The 27,448-nt window shown below is 37.3% G+C and overlaps 5 protein-coding genes across 5 annotated transcripts; 3 read left to right on the top strand and 2 right to left on the bottom strand.

Annotated features, from left to right (window-relative positions):
* Positions 1-3: 3 nt before the first annotated feature.
* LOC145027327 (UDP-glycosyltransferase 85C1-like) lies at positions 4-1,733 on the bottom strand. Its single transcript, XM_078976902.1, has 2 exons — positions 1,193-1,733; positions 4-1,094 (listed from the first exon to the last, which is right to left on the bottom strand). The coding sequence occupies exons 1-2, from the start codon at positions 1,725-1,727 to the stop codon at positions 151-153; spliced, it is 1,479 nt and encodes a 492-aa protein (XP_078833028.1). The 5' UTR covers positions 1,728-1,733; the 3' UTR covers positions 4-150.
* Positions 1,734-3,039: 1,306 nt separating this feature from the next.
* Positions 3,040-4,706, bottom strand: LOC145048607 (UDP-glycosyltransferase 85C1-like). The gene is made up of 2 exons (XM_078997146.1): positions 4,176-4,706; positions 3,040-4,039 (listed from the first exon to the last, which is right to left on the bottom strand). Exons 1-2 carry the CDS (start codon positions 4,693-4,695, stop codon positions 3,102-3,104), a joined length of 1,458 nt encoding a protein of 485 aa, XP_078853272.1. The 5' UTR covers positions 4,696-4,706; the 3' UTR covers positions 3,040-3,101.
* A 651-nt stretch (positions 4,707-5,357) lies between these two features.
* On the top strand, positions 5,358-7,092 carry LOC145027311 (UDP-glycosyltransferase 85C1-like). Its single transcript, XM_078976901.1, has 2 exons — positions 5,358-5,941; positions 6,025-7,092. The coding sequence occupies exons 1-2, from the start codon at positions 5,428-5,430 to the stop codon at positions 6,960-6,962; spliced, it is 1,452 nt and encodes a 483-aa protein (XP_078833027.1). The 5' UTR covers positions 5,358-5,427; the 3' UTR covers positions 6,963-7,092.
* Positions 7,093-8,337: 1,245 nt separating this feature from the next.
* On the top strand, positions 8,338-10,048 carry LOC145027295 (UDP-glycosyltransferase 85C1-like). Its single transcript, XM_078976900.1, has 2 exons — positions 8,338-8,956; positions 9,039-10,048. Exons 1-2 carry the CDS (start codon positions 8,437-8,439, stop codon positions 9,974-9,976), a joined length of 1,458 nt encoding a protein of 485 aa, XP_078833026.1. The 5' UTR covers positions 8,338-8,436; the 3' UTR covers positions 9,977-10,048.
* A 14,670-nt stretch (positions 10,049-24,718) lies between these two features.
* LOC145027279 (UDP-glycosyltransferase 85C1-like) lies at positions 24,719-26,592 on the top strand. Its single transcript, XM_078976899.1, has 2 exons — positions 24,719-25,287; positions 25,493-26,592. The coding sequence occupies exons 1-2, from the start codon at positions 24,768-24,770 to the stop codon at positions 26,434-26,436; spliced, it is 1,464 nt and encodes a 487-aa protein (XP_078833025.1). The 5' UTR covers positions 24,719-24,767; the 3' UTR covers positions 26,437-26,592.
* The last annotated feature ends 856 nt before the right edge of the window (positions 26,593-27,448 follow it).

The following is a 27,448-nucleotide window of genomic DNA, read 5'->3' as shown; positions in this document are numbered from 1 at the left end:
CTGTGAATCAGATAAAGATTGATGTCAATGAGACGAAAGTACAAGCTTTTTTCCCACTCAAAAGGTGGGACAAAACCTGGCTCTCAATCTCTTTTCATTATTTAAAATAGCTCTAAAAAGTTTTGTTGGAAACAAATGGGTATCTAGACTCTAGTTTCTCGACAAGTTGGTGATTTCATTAGCAAGTTTTTCAATATTCAAAAAAGATGATCCATCAACATCTGTAGCTAATTCCGCCATTTTCTTCCATTCCATAGCTTTCTTCTTCATCCTTTTCCCCTCAAGTCCCTCCATTAATGACCTTACAAGCTTTTCAACTTCACCCCTCTTCACATTCCGGTCAATCTCCATTCCGACCTCCCAATTCCGACACATTTGTCTACAATTGATTCCTTGGTCATGAGAAACCGGCCAACATAACATCGGTACACCAGCCGACAAGCTCTCGATCACCGAACCCCACCCACCGTGGGTCAAGAACCCGCCAACTGAAGGGTGGTTCAGCACCTCTTCTTGTGAACACCAGCTTGCTATAAAGCCTCTTGTTTTAACTGCCGCCATGAATTCCGGCGGCAAAACCGCCGAACCGCCATCTATCAAATCACTCCGGATTATCCAAAGAAAATAATGGTTGCTGTTAACAAGTCCCCAACCTAATTCAAGTAAATCATGTAGAGACATTACTGCTAGACTCCCAAAGTTGACATACACGACTGAGTTCGGTTCCTTTGACTCGAGCCACTCGATGCACCCGGGTTGTTCCTTCCATAAACTATAGCCATTAGAACTCGAATTTGGGGTTTCATTTTGTGTGATTTGATTCAGAAGGAATTGTAGAGGCCCGACTGTGTAGATCTTAGGAAAGATGGATTTAAGCTCTTTAACTAGATTAGCTTCTAATTCATCAAAAGTATGAATGATCATGTGTGAAACTTTATCGGCTGTCCTGGCTGCTTCCAGCACATAATTGTATGCGGGGTCATCTGGGTTTGTGACTAACACATGTTCTTGTAGATCCCTCAAACGGGTTCCTTCCATTCCTGGAATCCAATCTATTTCGGTATCAGTGTACCCGTTTTTCAAATCACTTTCATCTGCATGAACAACAAGTTAACTATTGGTTGTCAAATACAATTTTCATGGGGTTTGTTTGGTTGGATGGAATGAGAGGCTAAGAAGTAGGAAACCTAACCTTTAAGTGGGAGGACTCCTTTATCCGTTAGAACTTTTGTCTGGTAAGTCGCCATGAACCCACAAGCTGCAAGGGTCCAGTAAAGGATGATCGGGATTTTGAGTTTCTCAGCAGCATAAACAGTGTTTGTGAATGTCATGAAGCCATCTGAGATAATACAAGTCGGTGGAGTTTCAAGTCCAGCTACAAGATCAAGAAAGGAACCCAAGAAATTGGGCGAAAGGTACAGAAACAGTTGCTCTGCGGTTTGATTTGGTTCAGTGTCGTCATCACAAGGGAGACCATCTGGAACCATTTTAAATTCAAAACCAGGAGCCACGGTTAGACCATGAAACCCACCGTACTTTACAAGGCGCTTTTGGTTTGACACGGTGTTGACGAAGGTTATGTGAAGGCCCTTGTGATGCAGTAGCCTTGCTAGTTTAAGCATACACTTGATGTGGCTTTGTGTTGGAAATGGTATAAACACCACATGAGGCTTTTTCTGATCGTTTCTGGGTTCTGGCTCCATCTCTGTGGCTGTTACTGTTGCCATGAAAGGTGTTATATACGTGGCATTAGAAGAATCTTAATGAAGTCATTGGTGCCATCGATAATCTTGTTTGAATGCATTTGTCTTTTTAATTTGTACTTTTGGCGTTTAAGATGAAAACTTGTGCCGACATCTAAGTATTATAAACTCATAACATAACAATTGTAGGGACTCGATTGGTATTATACAATTCAGAAGTTTCAACAACGGTTGAAAATCATATATAAACAATAATGTTCTGGCAAAATTGTTGATACCATCGATGACAATGCAACAATATGTGCTCCCTTTATGATTGTGGAAACTTAATGATAACATATATTAGTACAAATTGTTGTGATACCTTTATATGAGACTGTTTGAGTAAAATATATTTTTTATTTTTTAAAGAGAGGATGTTAGCAAATAGTAACGAAATTTAATAATTTGTTATGTATCCTTGACTTTTTTCTTAAAAAAAAATAATTTACCGACTAAACTTTAATTTTGTTTTACTTTTGTGAGAGTAGGTAACTTAATAACTTGTAAGCTATTAAAGCAGTGGCATTGCACTGGTATTATAAATTAGTTGTGTTTGTTTGTCACGTATCTCACAAAGGTAATCGGTAAACACGTCCTATATATAAATATTTATATATGTTGGAGTCTACTTTCTATAAGACTTTTTTAGAAAGTAAACTAAAAAGATTTGTTACAATATCAATACTTGGTTTACTGAATATTCCTAATTTTAACAGTATTTTTTTTGGGATACTTGGGTTATTGGATGCTTTCATTATGGCCCTCATCTTCTTCCATCACGTTGGTACCTTGTATTGGACTATACTTGTGCATCACTGTGTAGGATCTTCAACGTGACATTTCAAAACTCAAATGACATTTGTATGCTAATGGATAAGGTTATCTTATTTTTGACCCTTTCTATTTTGAACCAAAAATCAGTTAGATACCAACGTATTTGTGTTTTGGTTTGTTAGTCGGCCCTTCCTTTTTGTTCCTTTATGTAGAGCATCATTAAGGCGACATGATTGGACATTAGTTTGCATACATATATAGGACTAGAACCAAAGCAGGCGTCAATTAAAACAAAAAATTGTAAACTTTTTGTCCCATCTAAAAAATGAAACAAGGTGGGAAAGAGACTCACTTGATCTCCATCTCTCATCTATCTGAAAGGCATGAATGTCATCACACTCATCATCGATGGTAGCCTATAAAGCTTATCGAGTCCAATTCTCTCCCATCATTTTCTATTTAGTTATATCCTTTTCTATTTAGTTATTGTGGTGTGTAACCAATGCAAATTAACTCCAGTTTCTTTTCTTTTTTATTCCATAAACACTTACACATGTGGAATCATAAACAAATATTGGGTATCTAGTTTCTTGACATGTTTGTGATTTCATTGGCAAGTTCTTCGATATTCAAAGACGAACATCCATTACAATCTGTCGCGATTTCCGCCATTTTCTTCCACTCCATGGCCTTCTTCCTCATTCTTTTACCCTCAATTCCCTCCATTAATGCCTTTACAAGCTTCTCAACTTCATCCCTTTTCGAATTCCTCTCGATCTCCATTGCGACCTCCCAATTCTGGCACATTTGCCGACAGTTAACCGTTTGGTCATGAGAAACTGGCCAACATAACATCGGCACACCCGCAGATAGGCTCTCGATCACTGAACCCCAACCACCGTGAGTCAAAAACCCACCAACTGAAGCGTGGTTGAGGACCTCTTCTTGTGAGCACCAATTTGCAATAAAACCTCTCGTTTTAACAGCCTCCTCAAATTCCAATGGTAGAATTGCTGATCCCCCGTCAACCATATCAGTCCTGATTATCCAAAGAAAATAATGGTTGCTATTAACAAGTCCCCAACCCAATTCCAGTAACTCTTGTAGAGACATTACTGCTAAACTTCCAAAGTTGACATACACCACCGAGTTTGGTTCCTTCGACTCGAGCCACTCGATGCATTTGGGTTCTTCATTCCACAAACTACAGCCATTAAAACTTGAGCTTTTAGTCTGGTTGGTCTGGTTCAAAAGTAACTGTAGAGGTCCAACTGTGTAGATTCGAGGAAATATTGATCTAAGTTCTTTGACAAGAGTAGCTTCTAATTCGTCGAAAGTATGGAGGATAATGTGTGAAACTTTATCGGCTGTCCGAGCTGATTCCAACAGATAATTATATGCGGGATCATCGACGCTTGTGGCTAACATATGTTTGGGTAGATCCCTCAAACGGACTCCTTCCATTCCCGGTATCCAATCTATAAGGTTATCAGTGTACCCGTTATTCAAATAACTTTCATCTGCATAAAAAAGACATATAAAATTGATCGTCAAATAGGATTTTCATGAACATCATGGACATATTTAGTTGGATGGAATGGAATCAACATGCAATTCCTTTTCAAATTACGCCGTATACCAAATAGGATAGTTAACCTTTAAGCGGGAGAAGTCCTTTGTCAGTCAAAACTTTAGCCTGGTAATAGGCCATGAATCCACAAGCTGCAAGGGTCCAGTAAAGGATGATCGGGGTCTTGAGCTTTTCAGCAGCAGCTTCAACAGTGTCTGTGAAAGTCATGAAACCATCTGAGATAATACAAGTCGGTGGACTTTCAAGTCCAGCTACAAGATCAAGAAAGGAACCCAAGAAATTGGTCAAAAGGTACAGGAAGAGTCGCTCTGCCTCTGCGGTTTGATTTAGTTCAGTGTCGTCATCAGAAGGGAGACCATCTGGAACGGTTTTGAATTGAAAACCTGGAGCCGTGTCTAGACCATGCAACCCACCGTACTTGAGAAGGCGCTTCTGGCTCGACTCGGTGTTGACAAAGGTTATGTGAAGACCCTTGTGGTGCAGAAGTCTTGCTAGTTTGAGCATACACTTGATGTGGCTTTGTGCTGGAAATGGTACAAACAACACATGAGGCTTCTTCTCATCAATTCTGGATTTTGGGTCCATCTCTAGCTGCGGGGAGTTGCCGTGTGTTTTTGGGTGCTATGAAAGGTGTTATATTAATATACGTGTCATTAGGAGAAACTCAATGTAGGCATTGGTGGCATCGATAATCTTGTTTGGACATGGTTCTTTTTTTGTGCTTTTGGCGTTTGAGTTATTGAATTGAATATTTAAAGGTGAAAACATGTACTTAATTACCTAAGTAAGGATTGTGGATATTCGATTAGTGTTATGTATACGGTTCAGATATAGACAGCTAAGTTCCAACAATTGCTAAATAAACATAGATAACAACAATGTTCCGGCAAAATTGTTGATTGATGCCACCGAGGACTATTCCCTCGGATTGTAGCTAGAGAGTTCATGTTGTAGATTCCGTAGCATATATGAATACAAATTCTTGTGTTTTTTTCTGGAATTTTACCTGATTAATAACCAAGTTCATGATCATTGCATGTTATTTTGTTCTTTTGAGTTCATGTTATCTTTAAGAAAAAAAAATTTAAAAAGATGTAAACGAAGTTTGTACGTACATTCATAAAATTTAATAATCATCATACAAATTTAGAAAAATAAAAAATTTCACAAAATAAAACAATATTTTAATTTGAATGATTGTCATATCTGATTTGAAATCAATAAAGTGATAATGATCTCCACAATCATTCGATGTCAATAGACATTCCACATTCTGTGGCACACTAAATTCCACTTGCCTCTATATGCAACACAAAGATGGAAGCCGTGCCCAGAATTACTCAGAAACCTCATGTGGTGTTCATACCGTTACCTGCACAAAGCCACATCAAGTGTATGCTCAAACTAGCCAGGATTCTGCACCACAGGGGCCTCCACATAACCTTCGTCAACACCCAGTCCAATCACAAACGCCTTCTCAAGTACGGTGGGTTTCATGATCTTGACGGTGTTCCTGGTTTTCAGTTCAAAACGGTTCCAGATGGTCTCTCTTCCACTTCTGACGACGATCATGATCCAACTCAAACCCTCGTTGAACTCTCCGCGTACCTTACGATCCATTTCTTGGATGCTTTTCTTGAAATTGTAGCCGGACTTGAAACTCCGGTCACTTGTATAATCTCCGATGGCTTCATGACTTTTACTCGAACTCCTTCTGCTGCTGAGAAGCTCGGAGTCCCCATCATCCTTTTCTGGACCATGGCTGCCAGTGGGTTCATGGGGTTTTACCAGTCAAAAGTTCTAACGGAGAAAGGAGTTGTCCCACTTAAAGGTTAGATTTCTAGTCCATATAAAGTCATCATCAATCTTTTCCTTTGCCACTTCTAATTAATCCATCTTGTATCGTTTTTGCAGATGATAGTTGTTTGACAAATGGATATGTTGATACCTTGATAGACGTTCCGGGAATGAAAGAGATCCGTTTAAGGGATCTACCTGAACATATCTGGGGCGTAGGGCCAAAATCTTCGGCTTTAAAATTCATGGTCCAAATCGCACACGAAGCTGATAAAATTTCACACATGATTATCCATACTTTTGATGAATTAGAAAGCACTCTCATCCAAGAGATTAAATCCATGTTTCCTCACATCTACACCATTGGGCCATTGGAGTTACTTTTGAACCAGATGACAGAAAAAGATACCAAGAACTCGACTTTCAATGGTTATAGCTTATGGAAGGAAGAACCCGCATGTTTCCGGTGGCTCCATTTGAAGGAACCGAATTCTGTGGTGTATGTCAATTTTGGAAGTCTAGCAGTAATGTCTGTAAAAGATTTGCTTGAATTAGGTTGGGGACTTGTTAACAGTAATCACAATTTTCTTTGGATAATCAGGGATGATTTGGTTGATGGTGGGTGTGGAGTTTTGCCATTAGAACTGGAGGAAGTGGTTAAAGAAAGAGGGTTTATAGGAAGCTGGTGTTCACAGGAGGAGGTGTTGAACCACCCTTCGGTTGGTGCGTTCTTGACTCATGGTGGGTGGGGTTCAGTTATTGAGAGCTTGTCTGCTGGTGTACCGATGATATGCTGTCCGTTCACCGGTGACCAACGGACTAATTGCAGACAAGTGTGCAAGGAATGGGAGGTGGGGATGGAGATGGGGAGGGACGTGAAGAGGGATGAAGTAGAGAAGCTTGTGAGGGAGTTAATGGGCGGAGGCGGGGGGAGGATGAGAAACAAGGCAATGGAGTGGAGGAAAATGGCGGAAATGGCGACTGATCTTGACGGTTCGTCGTCTCTAGATGTTGAAAAATTGGTTGCCGATATTAGTGTGCTTTCAAAAAACTAGATTCATTTCAGGGGTAGAGTGGACGTTTTCTAAGGGTATCGATAGTGCATTGAACTTCGTAGAGTTCAATGGATTGTTTCTTTATCATTCTACGTTCCATACATCTCATTAAAATTTTTTCTACACTTTATTGAACTTTACAAAATTCAATTAAACATTACAAAAGTAATTTATAATATTTCTATAAGAATTTAGAAACATTCATTTTTTTGTTCAATTAAAGAGTTCATTAAACTGAAAATTCATTGAAGGACAATATGACATCTTGTTCACCATGCTAGAGTTTTATCTATTAAATGATATCATTTAATTCTTTCATTAAACTCATTATTATGGATGGTCTTTGTATGAACAAATATGATAAAATATATATATATTTTGTTAAAGTTGAGACAAATAAATGAAGCGAACAATAAATAATAAGAAAATATTATTAAGAAATAAATAGGAATTAATGAACAAAATCTTCTTCATCTTTGATGGCTGTGCAATGTATATAAAGAAAACAAAAATTAATGAAAATGTAACTCATTCTAAACGTCAAAATCCTTTTTCACTTTCCTATTATTTATACAATAGCCTCCTAGATTTAATATTATAGTCACAAGAAACTCGTAATCTCCACCTAAATGATCATATACGCCCTACCTCGCACCCGACACCCATAATCGCCCCAACACCTTCACGCACACCAACAAGCAAAAATATATGTACACAACCACACCAGCGGTAAAAATCGTATTTTGGTCATATTATATAAGTTACCTTCCAATATTCTTGAAAAATATGTAAACCAAACATAAAACAAATTTCATTACATAGCAATCAAACAAATAAAAGATTATAATTAATTCCTTCAAAAAAACATTATACAGACCAAATTACTCGCATTTAACCAAGTTCATAGTTATTTCATGTTATTTTGATTTTTCAATTTCATGTCATCTTTGAGAATAAATTAATAAATAAAAAGATGTAAATAAAGTTGGTACATTCACCCCGTTAAAATTTAATAATTATCATATAATTTTATAGAAGTAAAAAGTTTCAGAAAATAAAACATTATTTTAATTTGAACGGTTAAATCTCCAAAAAAAAAAAGTTAAAATAACTAAAAATAAAACAAAATTAAACTAAACTTAATCACTATTCTTGGTTTATGTTCTTTTATTCAGCTGTTTCTGTTAGTCGCTTCACTTCTGTTGGCAACCTGCAGGTGTTGCTCTTTGTTTTAGACTTCTTTTCTTTTGGTGCTTGCTGTGTTTATTTTCTTGGTTTATCTTCTTTTGTTCAGCTATTACTAGCTTCTTTTTCTTTTTTCTAATAATATTGTATTGCCGCTCAATAAAAAAAAAAAAAAAACCCTTAATCACACTCTTATTCAATAAGATTGTCGTATCTACTTTGAAATCAATAAAGTGATAGCGATCTCCACAATCATTCGACTTTGTCAACAGGCATTCCACATACAAAGATGGAAGGAGTACCAAGAATTGCTCAAAAGCCTCATCATGTGGTGTTTATACCGTTTCCTGCACAAAGCCATATCAAGTGTATGCTTAAACTAGCCAGGATCATGCACCAAAAAGGCCTTCACATAACCTTCGTCAACACCCACTCCAACCACAAACGCCTTCTCAAGTACGGTGGGTTTCATGATATTGACGGTGTCCCTGGTTTTCAATTCAAAACGGTTCCAGATGGTCTCCCTTCCACTTCTAACGATGACGATCATGATCCAACTCAAACCATCGTTGAACTCGCCAGGTACCTTACGACCAATTTCTTGTCTCCCTTTCTTGAAATTGTAGCCGGACTTGAAACTCCGGTCACTTGTATAATCTCCGATGGCTTCATGACTTTCGCTCAAACCCCTTATGCTGCTGAGACGCTCGGAGTCCCCATCATCCTTTTCTGGACCATGGCTGCCTGCGGGTTCATGGGGTTTTACCAGGCAAAAGTTCTATTGGAGAAAGGAGTTGTCCCACTTAGAGGTAATTAGATTTCTAGTCCATACAAAATCATCATCTTTTCCTTTGGCAGTTGTAATTAATCCATCTTGTATTGTTTTCGCAGATGATAGTTGTTTGACAAATGGATATCTTGATACCATGATAGATGTTCCCGGAATGAAAGAGATCCGTTTAAGGGATCTACCGGAACATATCTGGGGCGTAGGGCCAAAATCTTCGGCTTTAAAATTCATTGTCCAAATCGCACATGATGCTGATAAAATTTCACGCATGATTATCCATACTTTTGATGAATTAGAGAGAAGTCTCATCAAAGAGTTTAAATCCATGTTTCCACATGTCTACACCATTGGGCCACTGCAGTTACTTTTGAACAAGATGACAGAAAAAGTACCCAAGAGCTCGACTTTCAATGGTTATAGCTTATGGAAGGAGGAACCCGAATGTTTCCAATGGCTCCATTTGAAGGAACCGAATTCTGTGGTGTATGTCAACTTTGGAAGTCTAGCAGTAATGTCTGTAAAAGATTTGCATGAATTAGGTTGGGGACTTGTTAACAGTAACCACAATTTTCTTTGGATAATCAGGGATGATTTGGTAGATGGGGAGTGTGCAGTTTTGCCATTAGAACTGGAGGAAGTGGTTAAAGAAAGAGGGTTTATAGGAAGCTGGTGTTCACAGGAGGAGGTGTTGAACCACCCTTCGGTTGGTGGGTTCTTGACTCATGGTGGGTGGGGTTCGGTCATTGAGAGCTTGTCTGCTGGTGTACCGATGATATGCTGTCCGTTCACCGGTGACCAACGGACTAATTGCAGACAAGTGTGCAAGGAATGGGAGGTGGGGATGGAGATGGGGAGGGACGTGAAGAGGGATGAAGTAGAGAAGCTTGTGAGGGAGTTAATGGGTGGAGGCGGGTGGAGGATGAGAAACAAGGCAATGGAGTGGAGGAAAATGGCGGAAATGACGACTGATCTTGACGGTTCGTCGTTTCTAGATGTTGAAAAACTGGTTGCAGAAATTAGTTTGCTTTCAAAAAACTAGATTCATGTCGCTTTCAAGGTATATTTATTATTATTATTATTATTATTATTATTATTATTATTATTATTATTATTTTACAGAAAGCTGTGAAAATGGAAGTCATTATATTTAAAGGTGAAAGCCATTTTTGACTTCCTTATTATTTGTATAATAGCCCCTAGATTTAGCATTATAGTCACAAGAAACCCACAATATTCACCTTGGTGATCATAATTTTATTTAATTTCGAATGAAAATAATGTACCGGTGAAAATTCAACCCTCTTTATCCATCTTGAAACAGAAACCTTTACTAACCTTCTGTACCCATGTTTTGGCCAAAGCTCCAAACCGTATGTGGACACACAATATCGACCCATGTGATCCTTCACGAGTAAACCAAAACCATTGTAGTTGAACTCTTGTGTTTCCTTCATCCAGATCATCATGAAGAGACTTCCAATGCCGTAAAAAGTGTGAACTTTTATTTGTAGTCATCCTTACCATGATGCTAAACATATAAGTCATAGATCGCACTCACAATTCGTCTACCTTTTAAAAAATAGCCTTAATCCATGACCCAGTTTTTTCAAGACAACCATCTCCCAAGAAGTAACATCCTCCACTTGATCCCCATAAGCTCCAACGTCATTTGTCAAGACAATCGTAGGCCATCTAGCATCATTCATTCCACCTTCATATGAATATTGATAAACAATCAATCATGATTATTGTTCTCCTACACCAAAAGATCCCTACTATGTGAGGTAGTTGATTTCTTACACCCTATGGTTGTGATTTATTGATTATGTTAAGTTCTAATTGAATCGGTACTTGCGGATTAAATTAAAAAATGTACCACAAATATTCTTTTTGTTGTGTTGATTCGGTAAAACGTTTTTGAATTAGCTAAACCTTGACAATGTTACCCAAGAAACTATTAGACTTTATGATCATATTACTCAACATGCATCTAAGCCTTTATAAAATAATTCAACATGGAACTTAGCTTTTACAAAATTAAGTTTTTCAAACACAATGTGATTAATTTGTGAACGGTTAAATACCTAAAACAAAAATACTAAAATTGAACTTTAAATTATGTTGTAGATAATGTCACACCTCCAAACCAGACGACGGAAACGTCTGAGGGTGGAAGACTTCATTTGTAGTATCACAACACATACATTATAGTAATCAGAGTACAAACAACCACTGTATTTAAAAAGTATAAGTATTTACATGTGTTTCATCATTGTATATTGAAACCACTTAGTTATACAAAAGAAGAAGACAAGACATAAATAACTCCATCTTCTCAAAAGCACGGGAAGTACCTATCTACTGGTTCCCTGAGAATACAAGTATTTTGAAAAGAGAGTATCAACATAAAGTTGAGTGAGTGCATATATATTTATGTTTGAAAGAATGTTTTCTGTTTCCTGAATATGTAAACTGTTCCAGAAAATCTTATATTTTCTACTGTATATGAAAAGTAATTTTTAATTACATAAAACTGTTCTATTTGTAAACCAATGTTCTGTATTTGTATTCCTTTTGTAAACTAGTACTTTGAAAATATACTTAGGTTTAGTTAATTAAACATTAACGTATTGCTAATATCTTTTATATGAGTTATTATAACCATACTGACTAGATGGCCTAACCCAACACTATGAATGCGCTGAAAACTGTTGATAACAATTTGTCACTCACAGGCGTGTATACCTGATTGTAGCTAGCAGTCCGAGTGAGGGGTTGTCAATCCCAATATAGATCTATATACACATTGTTTTGATCCCCGACTGGAGATTCAGTTTATAATGTCAGGACTTTACTATATTGTTTAAATGAATTTAACAACCTGTACCACTTGACTCATGAAAAGCATATAAACGTTACATGTATCATAGTTATGAAAACCCAATCACTCTGAAATAAATGATTGATAGTATGTTCTTAGATTAGTATACTTAACATATATCTGAAAAATGTATACCCTTCAATAGTTTTGAATCAAACCTTTGTTCTTGTAAAACATTGTATTTTAGTATACTTGAATTATGAATTAATGTTCTGTGAATCATAAATTATACCTATTATAATGTATATGTACTTTCTGTATTGATACTAAGTATTCATGAATATAACCCCTTGCTCAACATGTTACAAAAGGTAATTGAAACTTAATGAACTAAATTTTATACTTGTATACATATACAAATATATATAAATAAAATTTAAATGACACTCGGATAAACAACTGATACTTGTAATCCCACATCCAAACAAGGAAAAGGTACTAAAGTGGGTTATCAGTCCTAAGCCTTTTAAATCTTATATATATATATATATATATATATATATATATATATATATATATATATATATATATATACACTAATATGATTTTTGGGAGAAATATAAGTTTACAAAAACATTTAAAAGAAGTTTAATATTTTGAAATTCATTTTGGTGACTTGATGCCCATCAAGTGTGTACGGCCATGATGTGTACGGCCTGGAGTGTACAGTCGTACACTCATTGAAGAAACATGCAAAAATGGGTGTTTATGGCCCTAACTAGCATCCATTAAGTGCTTATGGTCTTATGTTGAAACATGGGGTGAGTTTGAGGCCTATACGTGCATTAAACAAGGGTTTACGACCATATGAAGTGTGTACGACCGTACACCCTTGATGTTATTGCATTAGATGATGAATCATGGCTAGGAATCAAGTATTTATCAAGCTTAACAAGCAAATAGAGGAGATACTCACACTTTTGAAGGCTTCTAATGACTTCAAGGCTCAAGAACAAGTATGTGTTCTTGGTGAAATGGATGAAGATTTGAAGATCTAACGAAAAGAGACGATTTCAGGGATGAAAACATGGATCTTCACTAGATAAAGCCATGTATCAACAATTCAATGGAAGGAATACTTACATCTTTGAAGATTAAGGTGTAGAGCTTGATGATAGTTGAAAAAGAATAGAGTTGTTTGCGGCCAAAGAAGAAGAAATGAAGAAAAATGAAGTGTTCCTATATATAGGAGGTAGTGTACGACCACCTTGGGTGTATGGTTGTACACCTATGTGTACGGTTGTACACTCCTATGTACGGTCGTGCACATGTGTACGGCCGTACACTCCTCTAAATGGAGTGTTTTGCCCGAATGCAACATAATGAACTTAAGTCAACTCATCCTTAAACCCAAAACTTGAATGTACTAGACTTAGAACACTCAAACAGACCCTGAACAATGCTAAAAGATAGCAGAAACGAGTCTGACTGTGATTGAATCTGAAAGACTGTACGAGATAGAAATTTCGGGTTGTCACAGATAACCATAACATTCATAAATAACTTGTAGCTCTCCTTTTTAATGGAGAATGACAAGCTTGTTAGTGGATCATTCTTATTTGTATTATTTGTATAGATATTATAGATAGTCAAGCTTATATTAGCCTATTGTATTCAGGCCCGTTTCCTTTGTAATTTTGTGTGTGTGTGTGTGTATATATATGTATGTATATATATATATATATATATATATATATATATATATATATATAGAGAGAGAGAGAGAGAGAGAGAGAGATTTATCTTTATCTTGAATGGAAGGAGTTTACAAGAAAATATTTAAATTTCATGGTATCATAGCACAAACCGTGTTCTTCTTAAACCCTGCTTCTAAGTCACCACCTCCTATATTGTCGACCTTCATCTCATATCCCATTCTCTTTCTCTCTTTCCTCTGTCGATTATCATGATCGGATCTCCAAAGTCTCAATCTTTTTCTATTGTTTCTGATAGGCCTTCTTCCGTGATAGATATCAAACATGTTGTCCCGTTCGTTTTCGATTTGGACAGGATGAATTATGACATACGACAAGAGTTATTTGAGATTTATTGCATAGGCTATGGAGTTGCTGATCACTTAGAGCCACCAAGAGAAAAACAAGTTGCCTCTTATGATAACACTGAATGGAATAGAGTGGATTCCATTTTCAAGTCATGTTTGTATGGTACTCTCTCCATGTCTCTTCTGATAGCTTAGGCCCCTCCGGTTGTCGACTCTACTTTTTTACTGCAGCCTTGCATGTGCATTGTAGCATCATACGTTCGCTAGACCAAACATTTCATATGATGTCCACCATATATGTTATGTATGCATAACCCTCGAGAACCACACTTCACGGTTCTAAAGCGTATTGTACGCTATATACGTGGCACTAGAAGCCACAACCTTCAACTTTTCAGTTCTCCGTCTCATGACATCATTGCTTATTCAGATGTTGATTGGGCTAGTTTGTAATCACTCGTCGATCTACATCTGGTTACCGTGTCTTTTTAGGACACAATCTGTTGTCTTGGTCATCGAAACATCAGAATATCATTTCTCGGTCTAGTGTCGAAGCAGAATATCGAGGTGTTATCAATGCTGTTGCAGAAACTTATTGGATTCACAATTTACTTCTTGAACTTCACTACTCACCATATCGGGTTACCATTGTTTATTGTGACAACGTGAGTGCAGTGTATATGTTTGCTAATCTAGTTCAACACTAACAGACTAAGCATATTGAGATTTATCTTCATTTTGTTCGAGACAAGGTTGCGACTAGTCACATGAGTCTTACATGTGCCTATCTTCTTCTCAATATGCTGACATATTTAGTAAGACTCTTCCATCATCTATTTTTCTAGATTTTCGTTCCAGCTTGAACGTTTGTGATTCAGCTCCCGTTCGCACTATGGGGGCTGTTAGCGGATCATTGTTATTTGTATTATTTGTATAGATAGTACAGATAGTCCCATTTATATTAGCTCATTGTATTTGTGCCCATTTCCTATGTAATTTTGTATATATATATATATATATATATATATATATATATATATATATATATATATATATATATATATATATATATATATATTTCTTTATCTTGAATGGAAGGAGGTTTACGGGAAAACAGTTAGATTTCAAAACTAAATTATAGGTGATGGAGAAACGAACAATTTGGCGTAGGAAAATGGTTTCTCGTCCTTCTGTTGGCAATTAGTTGTTGAATTAGTATCATATCGATCATCTAGCGAGGCTATATCTTTTGGAATAGAATCCTCTGTTGATCCATCGTAAGTCCATCAACAAATTTCTACAAATTAAACACCCAAAACAAATTGATAGTTCTTGTTGATACGCTGTCTTTCAACTATTGTCATTTTTAAATCAGCTACGAATGGGATCCGTGGTTAAAGCATTGGTTTAGTAGTGGTGTTCAAACTATACGATTTTGTACGTATCTTAGCCTCAACCTTCACCACTACAATAAATATGGGTATTAAGGGCGACAAATATCTCCGCTAATGTGTCGTCATTGTTTCCTCATCGCTACTGCTTTGGTTGTGAGCAACAACGGTGGTGGGGAAATGCTCTGGTGGTGGCGGCCGTTGCTACCAGGTAAAAAACAAAAACGACCACCAATGTTATTTTGGAGAGATCATAGAGCCATATGGTATCATTGACTGTTTGGAAAGAGCTCTAAAGGGGATTTTTTTTTTTTGGCAGTGATGGTATTAAATAATAACTAAGATATTTAATTGGTAATAGCATAGAGTAACATAATTTATGTTTGCAAACATTTGCGGACTATTTTGGGGGTTTAGTGGCAACAATTTGTTGCCACTAAAGCTATGGAACGTACACGATGCTCGCCACTGGATCTATCTCACTATCAACGGTCAGAGTAAGCAGAGGACAACTTATAAATTGTTGCTAGAAGCAATAGCGGTCACACTATTATCGGCGACACAAAATGTGTAAATTATATGTACCTGCTAACAATAGACATCGTCGCTCATAGGGTTGCCACTATAGACGAAGACATATCCTGTAGTGTACACTTCAACCCAACCTAAAAACGATATTTATTACCAATAATTTGGAGTTGATGTTTAATTTAATTTTCCTTACAAACCTATCAAACATAGAATTGCATGCCATTATATATGACTTCCTTTCTTATTTTGATAACAGTTTTTTAAATATTAAGATATTGATTTTTCTGGAAGCAGAATATTGTGTAATACTCCTGTTGACGGTGGCTGTGCCATATGCATTAGGTATCTACACTACATAAAGAAATGACAAGCGTGTTCCAACAAAATGTTAGATCAACATCAGTTACAAGGTTATGATGTTGTATGTCCCTCTGTAACAATTAGAAAATTTGGCTCTACATGTATTGGAAGGAACCGTCTCTTATTAATTAAATTTGAAAGTTTAACGAACCCAAATGAACCACAACAAGTATATAATGACTTAAAAATAGATTTAAAAAGTTACATATTTTAATTTTTCTTAATCACACGTTTTAAGAAAAAGAAATTCTTTGAACGGCAAAATGAATTTGATAAAAGATCCTCAGCAGAATGCTATGTAGGAAAATAAAGTTTATTATATAAAGAAATTATCAAAAGTTAAAAAAAAAAAAAGGTAAAAACTAAGCCCATTCCACCCCTTTGCATCCGATCGAGAAGACCAACCAAAAGCTAAAACCTACGGAAGCCAAATAGTAAACCATGAACCAAAAACACGAAGGGAGGCATAAGAATTACGAATCACACTCGATTTGGGTTGTCCGATATAAGACTCGTTTAAAATAGGGACAATGACTTAAAAGGTTAACATTTTCTTTGATTTGTACACATTAAGTCACTGTAGTTTTTTTTTTCATTGAACTTGTTGAATTGTTCAAAAAACATTCTTATGACATGTTATTGGAGGTTTAACCGGTTTCTGGCGTAAACAGCTTCGGTCATCTTCTCCGGTGTTCCTGATTTTTTCGATGAACTCAAAAACTCCGACATTCATGATTTTCCATGAGATCACTGTTCATTATCATCAACCTCCGGCCATAGTGTTCTTAAGCAAACCTTAAACAATTTATTGAGCCTAGGATTGTGTTATGATCTTACCCACATATACACACATTCAAATCTGAATAAATCATTTATGGAAAATCTGTCAAAAAACGAAATCATACACACAACTACATTTGGGGTTCCTGTTCTTAACAAATACACACACTCAAATATAAAGAAGCTCTTGAAAACACGATGAACAACCCTGATGAACTAGATAAATATCTGAAACACACAATGAACAAATCCATCCGAAAAACTCTAGATTTCGAGTTTATTTTAGAAGAAATCATCCGCAATTCGAATTCTTTCCACATTATGCTCACAAACTCAGACTTGGGGTAAGTTATTTTTTTTAAAATAGAACACAGATGAAGATGAATGCACACACACACATGCACACACATTCGATTTGTTTGAAGCTTACAAACTCGAGGATTGGTATGGTATTCCAGAAAAACATCAAGACGAAAAACCAAACTCAAGAACAACCCTTAGTTAAGTTAGGGTTTTCAAACCCAGAAATCGATTTCCACGAACAAAGAAGAAATCGAGTTTGTGTGTTTTAGGTTCCTTGAAGATGAATACTGTAGCACCTGGTTCCCGAAGGTTGGAGCTTAGAAGAAGAAAGAGGTGGTTGAAGAGTGCAAGGAAAGGAGTAGATCCGAACTCTACTCAGAGAGAAGCTTCCATTCAGCCGGAGGATTTGCGATCTAGCAGTCAGACGCTCAACAAGTAGACTTCAACAACTACTTTCGAGGTATCTCTTCTTCGAAGGGGAAGGAACTGACGCGGTAACAGCACATTTACATACACACTTTGTATCCCGCACTATGAGATCTTCCTGGGGATTTGTACTCTGACTTTGTTATGTTTTTATAAACTGGTTTCCAGACACGCACATCTTTTATGAAATGATATGATTGGTGAATGTTTTAATTCTAATGTTTTGCTAAGTATGTGTATTTAAAAATGAAATTTTTGGCTCGTATTTTTGGGATATTACAGGTTGGTATCATAGCCCTGGTTTGAGGGATTCGGACACACCTTCGGGGGTGTCTGGACTCAAATCGAGGGATTAAAATAATTTGAAAAAGAAAATGTTTTCTAAGAGTTCTTTTTAAGAAGAAACGAAGTGTGTGATGTGCGCGACCGGCTGAGCTCAAGTAAGTATTCCCCAATGTACCCATACAAGTTTATATATGTTTATCAGTTCCTGTAGAACAGCATGCTAGAATAGGACTAAGGATCTAGGAGCGATGCCTTATGTGCCTGCTTCATGTGCTTCAGTATATGAAAATTGCATGCTAGGATTGAGTAGACAACAATAGGATAGCCTGTTTAGGTTATGCCTGATAGCATGAGCTTAGCATTGTATGTTAGTACAGTTTCCCATTATGAGGATGGAATTGCTTGAGTAGCCTCCTATGTATGAATGCTGCTTGCTTTGTGCTTTTGTGGGACTCTAAGTGATGGGAGTTAGCCATTAGGTAAATACGTCACGTCACATGCGAACAGGGTTGAATAATCTCAGAGTGCTAGACTTGGCCCTATTGCGCAGCTCTTGTCTGAGTCTAACCGTTGTAGGGACGAGTCTTTTACTTGAAGGATTATCTGAGCCTCGCCGCATGTGATGGTATTCAGGTGATGGCTAATTGGCATCACAAGGAGGATTTCAGCAGCTGAGGACTGGATCGGGTATAGTCATAGGACTCCCTAGGGCAAGCCTAGGATGGGAGTAGCAGAAATTATTAACAGTAATAGTGACTTGGTGGAGTCAAGGCAGTACTTGAGGAAAGTACGGATAAATGTGGAAGGTAGTATGGGCCCGTACTACTGGAAGCAGAGGATCCGTACTCGAATCAAGGAAGGCTGAGATGAGACCAGGAAACTTGTGGTAGTAGTGATCCCTCGAGATATATCAGTGTTCCTGACATTTTTATGTTCTATTTCAGAATGGTGGTATTGCGCCCTAGACCAGCAGTTGGCAGTTCAGGAGAGGGATCGGGTTCGGGATCAGGCTCCAAGCCGGTGGATGAGGGGCTACGCGATTTCATCGCGACAGAGATCACCAGGGATATCCTTGAGTCGACCCCCATTATCTTCAGATCGATCAAGGAAGGATATGTGAGTTGATGGAGGATCGCCTCCGAGCATTCAAGAGCGACATGGCATCTGGCCAGTCGGGATCCCGCACACTGTCCTTTAAGGACTTCAGGGGCAGTGGTGCGCCGGATTTTCACGGGGCGAAGGACCCCATAGCTGCCAGGCGATGGATTGTAGACATTGAGTCTGCACAGATGATTAGCTTCTTCCCTGAGGGGTCGAAGGTGAGGTTTGCGGCAGGGTGTTTACGAGATCAAGCTAGGTTTTATGTATGCATGGCTTGTAAGATATGTGTAGCTTTAATTAGCTAACAGGATATGTGTATGTGTAGTGCATGGTATGCTTTGGGGAACTCACTAAGCATTTCGCTTACAGGTTATTGATTTGTTTCATGTACATCTGAGCCCAAAGGCAAGGGCAAGGCGTGATGGTGCGGCGTGCACTCTATCTCTCTCTCTTTCACTGTTAGGGTTTGGGGACACTCTGATGATTTGAATAAATTGTAATGAATCGTTGATTTGAAAACAATTATGTTGGGATTTCACGGTTTATGCAATTATGTTTTATTAATTAAAAATGAAAATTTTCTTTAAAAAATTGGGTTGTTACAATACATCTATATGTCACTTTTATTTTTTTTAGGAATGTAATATAGAGATTTATCTATCTGCTTTGAATGTACTTTTAGATAAAAAGTTGGCACTCAAAATTTAAATTTCACATTATAATTTGAAGAACAAAGTTAATGGTTATGCAATCTTAAAGTTCATTTTTTATAATACAATCATTGTTGAATTGATTTTTTTTACATCGAACAAGTAACATTCTTTTACAAAGAATACTACAAACAATACAATTATTATTATTTTTTTATATATTTTATTTGATAAACTAACATATTTCTATGTACTACAAATATGCACGCCAGAATCTGATTCGTTTAATGTTTTATCAGCAGATTCAAATCTCAACAAAAATAATATATGATTTTCATGATTTTGTTTGAGTAGTTAGGTGATTTGAGTACTATTGATTTAATATTATGTTTACATATTATTTGGTTTTTGAGGACTTTGTGATATACTAATCGATCTTGGGGTTAGAATTTTAATCATTTAAATACATTTTGGGGTTTTATGAAATGTTGAATTATTCATTTATTTGCCTTTTGAGTTTAAACTTAGATGAATTTAGAATTTTATTCATTTTTACTCTAATATTTTGTTTGAATGTGAATTTATTAACATTGTTACAATGTTATTCATTACAACCTCAATATAAATAAATATCAGAAAACTACAACTTTTTATGAAATTGTAAATTTTTACGAAATCATTTTGTTTGGAATTAAACTTCCTTTGTCGTCTCTCTCTTTTGATCCCAGTCAAAGTGTGCATTGTTGTTTACCCCTTTCATAAAACTTCAAATATGTTATGGTTAGGGAAAATGACTAAAGACACCATTGAAGTTTCAAATTCGTTCGAAAAAAACCATTCAACTATTACATGTTCAAAAAACACAATCAAACTAAGATATATGTTCAAAAAACACTAACGAAGTACATTTTCTGTTCAAAAAAACATCATCTCTATGGTTTGGGGTAACTTACATATTCAGTCCCTAACTTTTTTTTCTTAACTTGGACAGTCCCTTTATTTTAAATTTGCTTCGAATTCGAACCCTTGTCGAGTTAAAAGACTATTATACCCTTATTACTTTCTATTAACATTATTTTTTTATTTATTTAAAAATTAATACAATTTATGTTATTATTTATTATAAGTATATCAATTGTATAAATAATTAACATGTAACACCCGAAGTCTGGAAGGCCAAGAAAGGAAAGAAAACCCTAATTTTAAAGGGCAACTCGGCGAGTCCAAGGATGAACTTGGCGAGTCCGAGCGGGATCCGGGTCGAGGAGTAAGTGACCGACTCGGCGAGTCGGCCAAGGGGACTTGGCGAGTCTGGTCTGTGCGAGGAAAACCCTAAAATCGGGATTTGGAGCCTATTTAAACGTCTCATTCTCTCCCCTAGGGTTCTTTTACTGCCTCTTTCACCCAAACATCAAACCCTAGCCGCCATATCCATTGATTGAGCCAATTTGTTGCCTTGGAAGGTGCATTAAAGCTTGGAGAAGGAAGAAGGAATTTGGAGGAGCAAGAAAGGACTATAGATCTGGGATTGTGAGTTCATTTCTGAGCATTTGGAGGTAATAAACTAGTTCTTAGACCCTTTTTGCACCTAGATCCATGTGTGGTTGTTGGGGTTTTTAGCCATAATGTTATTCTTTTGAGTTAGAAGCCAGATTTGAAGTTGCTACTTCAGATCTAAGCATATTATGGTCTTGAGAAGCATAAAGTATCAGCCCTTGAGTGGATTATGGAGCCTCTTTGCCTTAAACCCTAGTTTATGGTGTATTTTGCCTAGATCTCCTTCTCTACACGTAAAGTTTGCAAATTTACATGAGGAATAGGCTTGGGAAGGGTAGATCTACAGTTTGGAGTCCATGCATGACTCAAAATCCCTCTGCATGTAAGGGGTTTTGACTGGACTCGGCGAGTCCTTTGAAGTGGACTCGGCGAGTAGCATGAAGGTGAGGAGCAACTCGACGAGTGGGATGAACAACTCGTCGAGTCAGATGAAGATTGCCTTGTACTCAGCGAGTCTGTTCTTGGATTCGGCGAGTCAGGTTGCGAAACCCTAAACCCTTCGAGTTGAGACTCGAATCAGTGAGTCGGGTGGAGACTCGGTGAGTTGGACAGGTCAGGACTCAGAAATTGGTAGACTCGGCGAGTCATGGACTAACTCGGCGAGTCGATATGCGAAAGGAAAGGAAGGACTCTGAATATATGAACTCGGCGAGTCAGTAGGTTGACTCGGTGAGTAGGGTTGACGTGGGAGGATGACCTTGACCAGGACTTTGACCTTGGACCAGGGTTGACTTGGTTGTCTTTCGGGAGTCAGTTAGACTCAGTGTTGCATTGATATTGGTAGTTCGGGGAGCAAGGGGAGCAGGAGTTCAGTGAGTTGTCGGGCAGCAGCTAGTGAGATCATCAGCAAGTTCAGCCAGTGTAGGTGAGTTTCCCTTTGTGTGAATAGGTCTAAGGCTACAATGCCGGCCTATGTAGTTACGAGTAGAAGACCCGGGGGTTAACCCTAGGCACAGTATGCTAGTATGATATTCAAGACGAGGTCCATTGATAGCGGGCGGGTGCCCAAGGATTTGTTTATATGATCGTTTATACTTGTTGTCTGTGTGATACATGTATGTGCCTGGTAGGGAGGTGAGTGTGGGCGAGGTCCCGTATCTCACCAATAGCAGAATGTGGATGGGGTTCCATATCTCACTAGTAGCAGAACAGGGGCGAGGCCCAAGTTAGGGAAGGAATGAGAGTGGGTTGGGCCCGTATCTCACTACCAGTAGGAGCGTGGACGGGGTTCCATGGCTCATCAGTAGCAGGACAGGGGCGAGGTTCATGATAGGCGAGGCCTTAGGACAGGATCAGTCGTATGAGTTTAGCTTATGTGTTGTGATATGTTTATGTATTATCATTTGTCGGCGGGCGAGGCCCTATGACAGGCGAGGCCTAAGTGAAACAGATCTGTATCTGAGCGGGGCTCGAAGCCAGGCGAGGCCTGGAGCGGCGGGGCCGTTGTAGCGGGCGAGGCCCAAGATAGCGGGCGTGGCCCAGTATGTGCAGTATGTGATTATGCATGGTATGTGTTAGCTAGGGTGGGGAACTCACTAAGCTTCGTGCTTACGGTTTTCAGTTTTGGTTTCAGGTACTTCCGGTAGCGGAGGGAAGAGCTCGGGGTGATCGCATGACACACATCGATAGATTAGACAGCCAGGGAATTTTTACTCTGATAATGAACATGTGTTTTGAAGATTAATACTCTGATTATGTTTTGAATGATGACTTTGCTTAAAGTAATGTTTTATTAAAAAAAAATTTGGTCTTAAATTTTGGGTCGTTACATAACAAGTAATAAAAATAAATGTTAAATGAAACTAATAAGGTTATATTAGTCTTTTAACTCGATCATGGTCCGAAGCAAAAATAAATACAAACGTTAGGGACTGTCAGAGTTAAGAAAAAAAAGTTAGGGGCTAAACATGTAAGTTACCCCAAACCATAAAGATTGTGTTTTCTGAACAGAATATGTTGTTCGTTAGTGTTTTTTGAACATATGTCTTAGTTTGATGGTGTTTTTTGAACATGTAATACCTGAATGGTGTTTTCTGAACAAATTTGAAACTTTAATGGTCTTCTAAGTCATTATCCCTTATTGTTATTATCAGTTTTATAAATGATATCAATATACATTGTTGTTTACCTTTATTATGTTAATAGGGACAATTTTTGTTAACTTTTAGAAAACACCAAGTTACTATATAGCAATGTACTTTGAAAGTACATTGCTGTAAATTAGGTTACTTAGGAAAAAAGCTTTACAACTTTACAGAAAAACAACTTTACAACTTATAGCAATATACTTTCAAAGTACATTGCTATTTACTTTTATTACTTTTGAATAAATAGGAACCATACTGAATATTGCTATCATTTATTAAAAAAATATTGTCTACAAAGAGATCCTTCAACAATTATAAATATTCACACATTTTATTTTATTTTTTAAACATTTCAATATAATCAATAATGCGAAGATTGTTTTTATTAGTTCATCTTTCTTTTTTTAATTATTATGTCGGTTTTTGGATGACTTTATATGTATTTTTTATACGTTCCCCGCGTTTTATGAGGATCCTAATCTAGTTCTTTTTTTTCCCTTTTTTTTAACGTCAAACTAATTTACTCTTGACTACCACATATATCTCAAATAAAACTTGAACTCATGATCTCTAAAATGAGAAGATCACTCTTACCGTTAAGCCAAAGATAATTTTTATCAAATTTCATTGTCAAAGCAAGTCAAGCTTGAACGCCCCACTTAAAGTTAATTGAGAAATTCATAGACAATTGAAAGTGAAAAGTCCACCTTCCATACTGCAAGTTCCACGATACATCTATATGTCACTTTCATTGAATCTTTGATTTTCTTCCAACCAAAATAATAATAATAATAAGGTATAAATTAAGCACGCCACTTTGAGATCAATATAGATTATATTATTTACTAAAAGATAAATGTATTTCAAGAACAATGATGATTTTCTGTTAGTTACAGTTTAAGAATTTATAAGAACAATGATACGATAAACATGATTCTGAAAACATAAATACAAGTATGTACTTGTTCCGGCATATAATAAAAGATTATAAAAAATAATAAATTTAGCCTAAGAATGATCGGTGTAGGCAACGACCGAAGCCGTTTTGCTGAGGTGGAGGCACCTCAACGCTGGTATAACGCCACCAACACCACCCCTGGTTTCCCGTTGTTTCCCATTGCCAAGGTAACATCCCCTCAACGTCCGTTTTCTTTCTTCTTCCTTAGTTTTTCTGCTTTTCTCCTTCCTCAACGTCGTTTCCAAAAATGAACACCATCCCCCTTTACATGTTACGGAAGAAGATGATGATGTGGCAGTCATAATATGGGTACGAGCATGACCCATAATATCTAATGGAATATTACACTGTACATATATTTGAAAAGTTATTTCAAAGACGAGGAAAGGGGTGGGGCAGAAACATTTGTCATGTATGGACCATTGATGTTGATTTCCACCTCTTAAGACCATTTAAATCAATATATAAGATAACAGCACCAGACGATATATCACATAGTAACACACACACAGAGAGAGATGGGCGATGCAGTGCCCATAATCGGTCAGAAGCAGCCTCATGTGGTGTTCGTACCATATCCAGCACAAAGCCACATCAAGTGTATGCTCAAACTAGCCAGGATTCTGCACCACAAGGGCCTCCATGTAACCTTCATAAACACTCACTCGAATCAGAAGCGCCTCGTAAAGTCCAATGGGATTCTCGGGCTCGATAAAGCTCCTGGTTTTCAATTCAAAACGGTTCCTGATGGTCTCTCTCCTGCTACAGACGATGGTGTTGAGCATACGCAAACCATGGCTGAACTCTGGACCTACCTTGGAGCCAATTTCCTTGGTTCCTTTCTTGACGTTGTGTCTGGGCTTGAGATTCCAGTCACCTGTATTATTTGCGATGGGTTCATGACTTACACAAATACTATTCATGCTGCTGAAAAGCTTAACATCCCCATCATCCTTTTCTGGACCATGGCTGCCAGTGGGTTCATGGGGTTTTACCAGGTCAAAGTTCTAGCGGAGAAAGGAATTCTCCCACTTAAAGGTTAGCTCGGTCTTCTTGTTATATGGATAGCTCAAACTAAAACTTATTTTTGTTTTTTGTTCGTAATATATATCTGAAGCTCCTGAAATATTGTCCCATGATTCCAAAAACTGAAGGCCAACATCCATATGAATTAATCTCGGTGACTTTTAATATATCGAACAAACTTGAACTTTTTTTTTTTTTTTTTTTTTTTTTTTTGCAGATGAAATTTATCTGACTAATGGGTACCTTGACATGGAAATAGATTGGATTCCTGGAATGGAAGGTATCCGTTTGAAGGAACTACCTGAGATTAAACTATTCACTAAACATGATAATCCTGCATTTAAATTCCTCCTGGAAACCGCTCAATTAGCTCATAAGGTTTCGCATATGATCATCCATACATTCGAGGAACTCGAGGCGAGTCTCATCAAAGAGCTTAAATCCATCTTTCCTAATGTCTACTCTGTCGGGCCTCTGGAATTACTTCTGAATCAAATTACAGAAAACGAAGCCAACAAGTCGCTTTGCAATGGCTATAGTTTATGGAAGGAAGAACCTGAATGTGTACAGTGGCTCCAGTCAAAGGAACCGAATTCTGTGGTATATGTCAACTTTGGAAGTATAGCCGTAATGTCACTACAAGATTTACTAGAGTTTGGTTGGGGACTTGTAAACAGTAACCATGAGTTTCTTTGGATAATACGGAGTGATTTGGTTGATGGGAAGCCCGTGGTTTTGCCTCAAGAACTCGAGGATGCGATGAAGGGTAAAGGCTTTGTAGCAAACTGGTGTTCACAGGAAGAGGTGTTGAACCACTCGTCTGTTGGTGGGTTCTTGACTCATGGTGGGTGGGGTTCGATCATTGAGAGCTTGTCGGCTGGTGTACCAATGATATGTTGGCCGGTTTCCGGTGATCAGCAGACAAATTGCAGACAAATGTGCAAGGAATGGGGAGTTGGCATGGAGATTAGCAGGAATGTGAAGAGGGATGAAGTGGAGAAGCTTGTGAATGAGTTAATGGAGGGAGTAGAGGGTAAACGAATGAGGAAGAAAGCTTTGGAGTGGAAGAAAGTTGCGGAAAAGGCGACTGGTTCTAATGGCTCGTCTTGCATTGATGCTGAGAAGCTTGCTAATGAAATTGTGAAGTTATCAAGAAACTAAATACCCAACAGTTTGATTCAAGAATTAATACTCGTATTTGTTAAAAGAAAGAAAAAACATAGCTCTAAAACAGTCGATACAAACCAGTTTAATTAATTCCCATTCATTATGAATTATGATATTACGAAATGAGATTACAAGAACAATGGTTATCGACGTCTTTATTTGATTTAAAGCAAAACGACAATTATTATGGTTCGATATCTTATTCTTTCTGAAATAAATCTAGTATGGTGGTTGATTAAACTTCATATCACGTAACTATTGTTGCCAAAGACCAAATCATTTTTGTCACCGAGACAAAACCTATTTTTCTTTGATAATTTTATATCCACATATTTGGAACTAGAATACAAGGACAAATGAAAGAAACATTTACATCGAGTAGAAGACACACAGTGAAACTTCTAATAACATTAACTATTTCTAAATAGCAACATTAATTATTTTAAAGATACATCCACTTAGGGTTTATAAATTACTTTTTAAACCAAAAGAAATAATTAAAGAAGGATCACATGGGTTAATAGTCGGGCGGCCCAATATCTTCACACATTGACGTAACATGGACCTGGTCCATTTTTTGTTAAGTTAGTTTTATAATTTACAAATTATAGTATTATTTATCTTTTTAGAAGTGTTATATTAATATCTAATAGAAAAAATTTAACAAAAACTCATTTATTTTAGGCCCGATAAAAAAAACAAAACAAAAAAAACTCTCAACTTGAAAAAAAACTCGCGCCATAACACAATAAGGCGCGCCTTGACACGTTATTTGGGTGTCACGCTTCACAAACCCGCCTTGAACGTTTTCGTAACGGCTACACCCCGCCTCGCGCCATGGCACGCCTTGAGGTGTGCCATGGCGCGCTTTTTAGAACCATGCTTCTAATTGTAGTCTTTATGTCAACAAATAGTGAGAGAGGATGGATGTATAATAGGAAAGAAGATAGGTATCTTAGGGCATCTCCAACCCACCCCTAAACTCCATTTCTTCCCTAATTCTTTT

Source organism: Lactuca saligna, chromosome 1, assembly GCF_052625555.1.
Source record: "Lactuca saligna cultivar CGN05327 chromosome 1, ASM5262555v1, whole genome shotgun sequence".
Lineage (NCBI taxonomy): Eukaryota > Viridiplantae > Streptophyta > Magnoliopsida > Asterales > Asteraceae > Lactuca > Lactuca saligna.
Note: the sequence above shows the minus strand (reverse complement) of the source record. Positions and strands in the feature narration are given on the sequence as shown.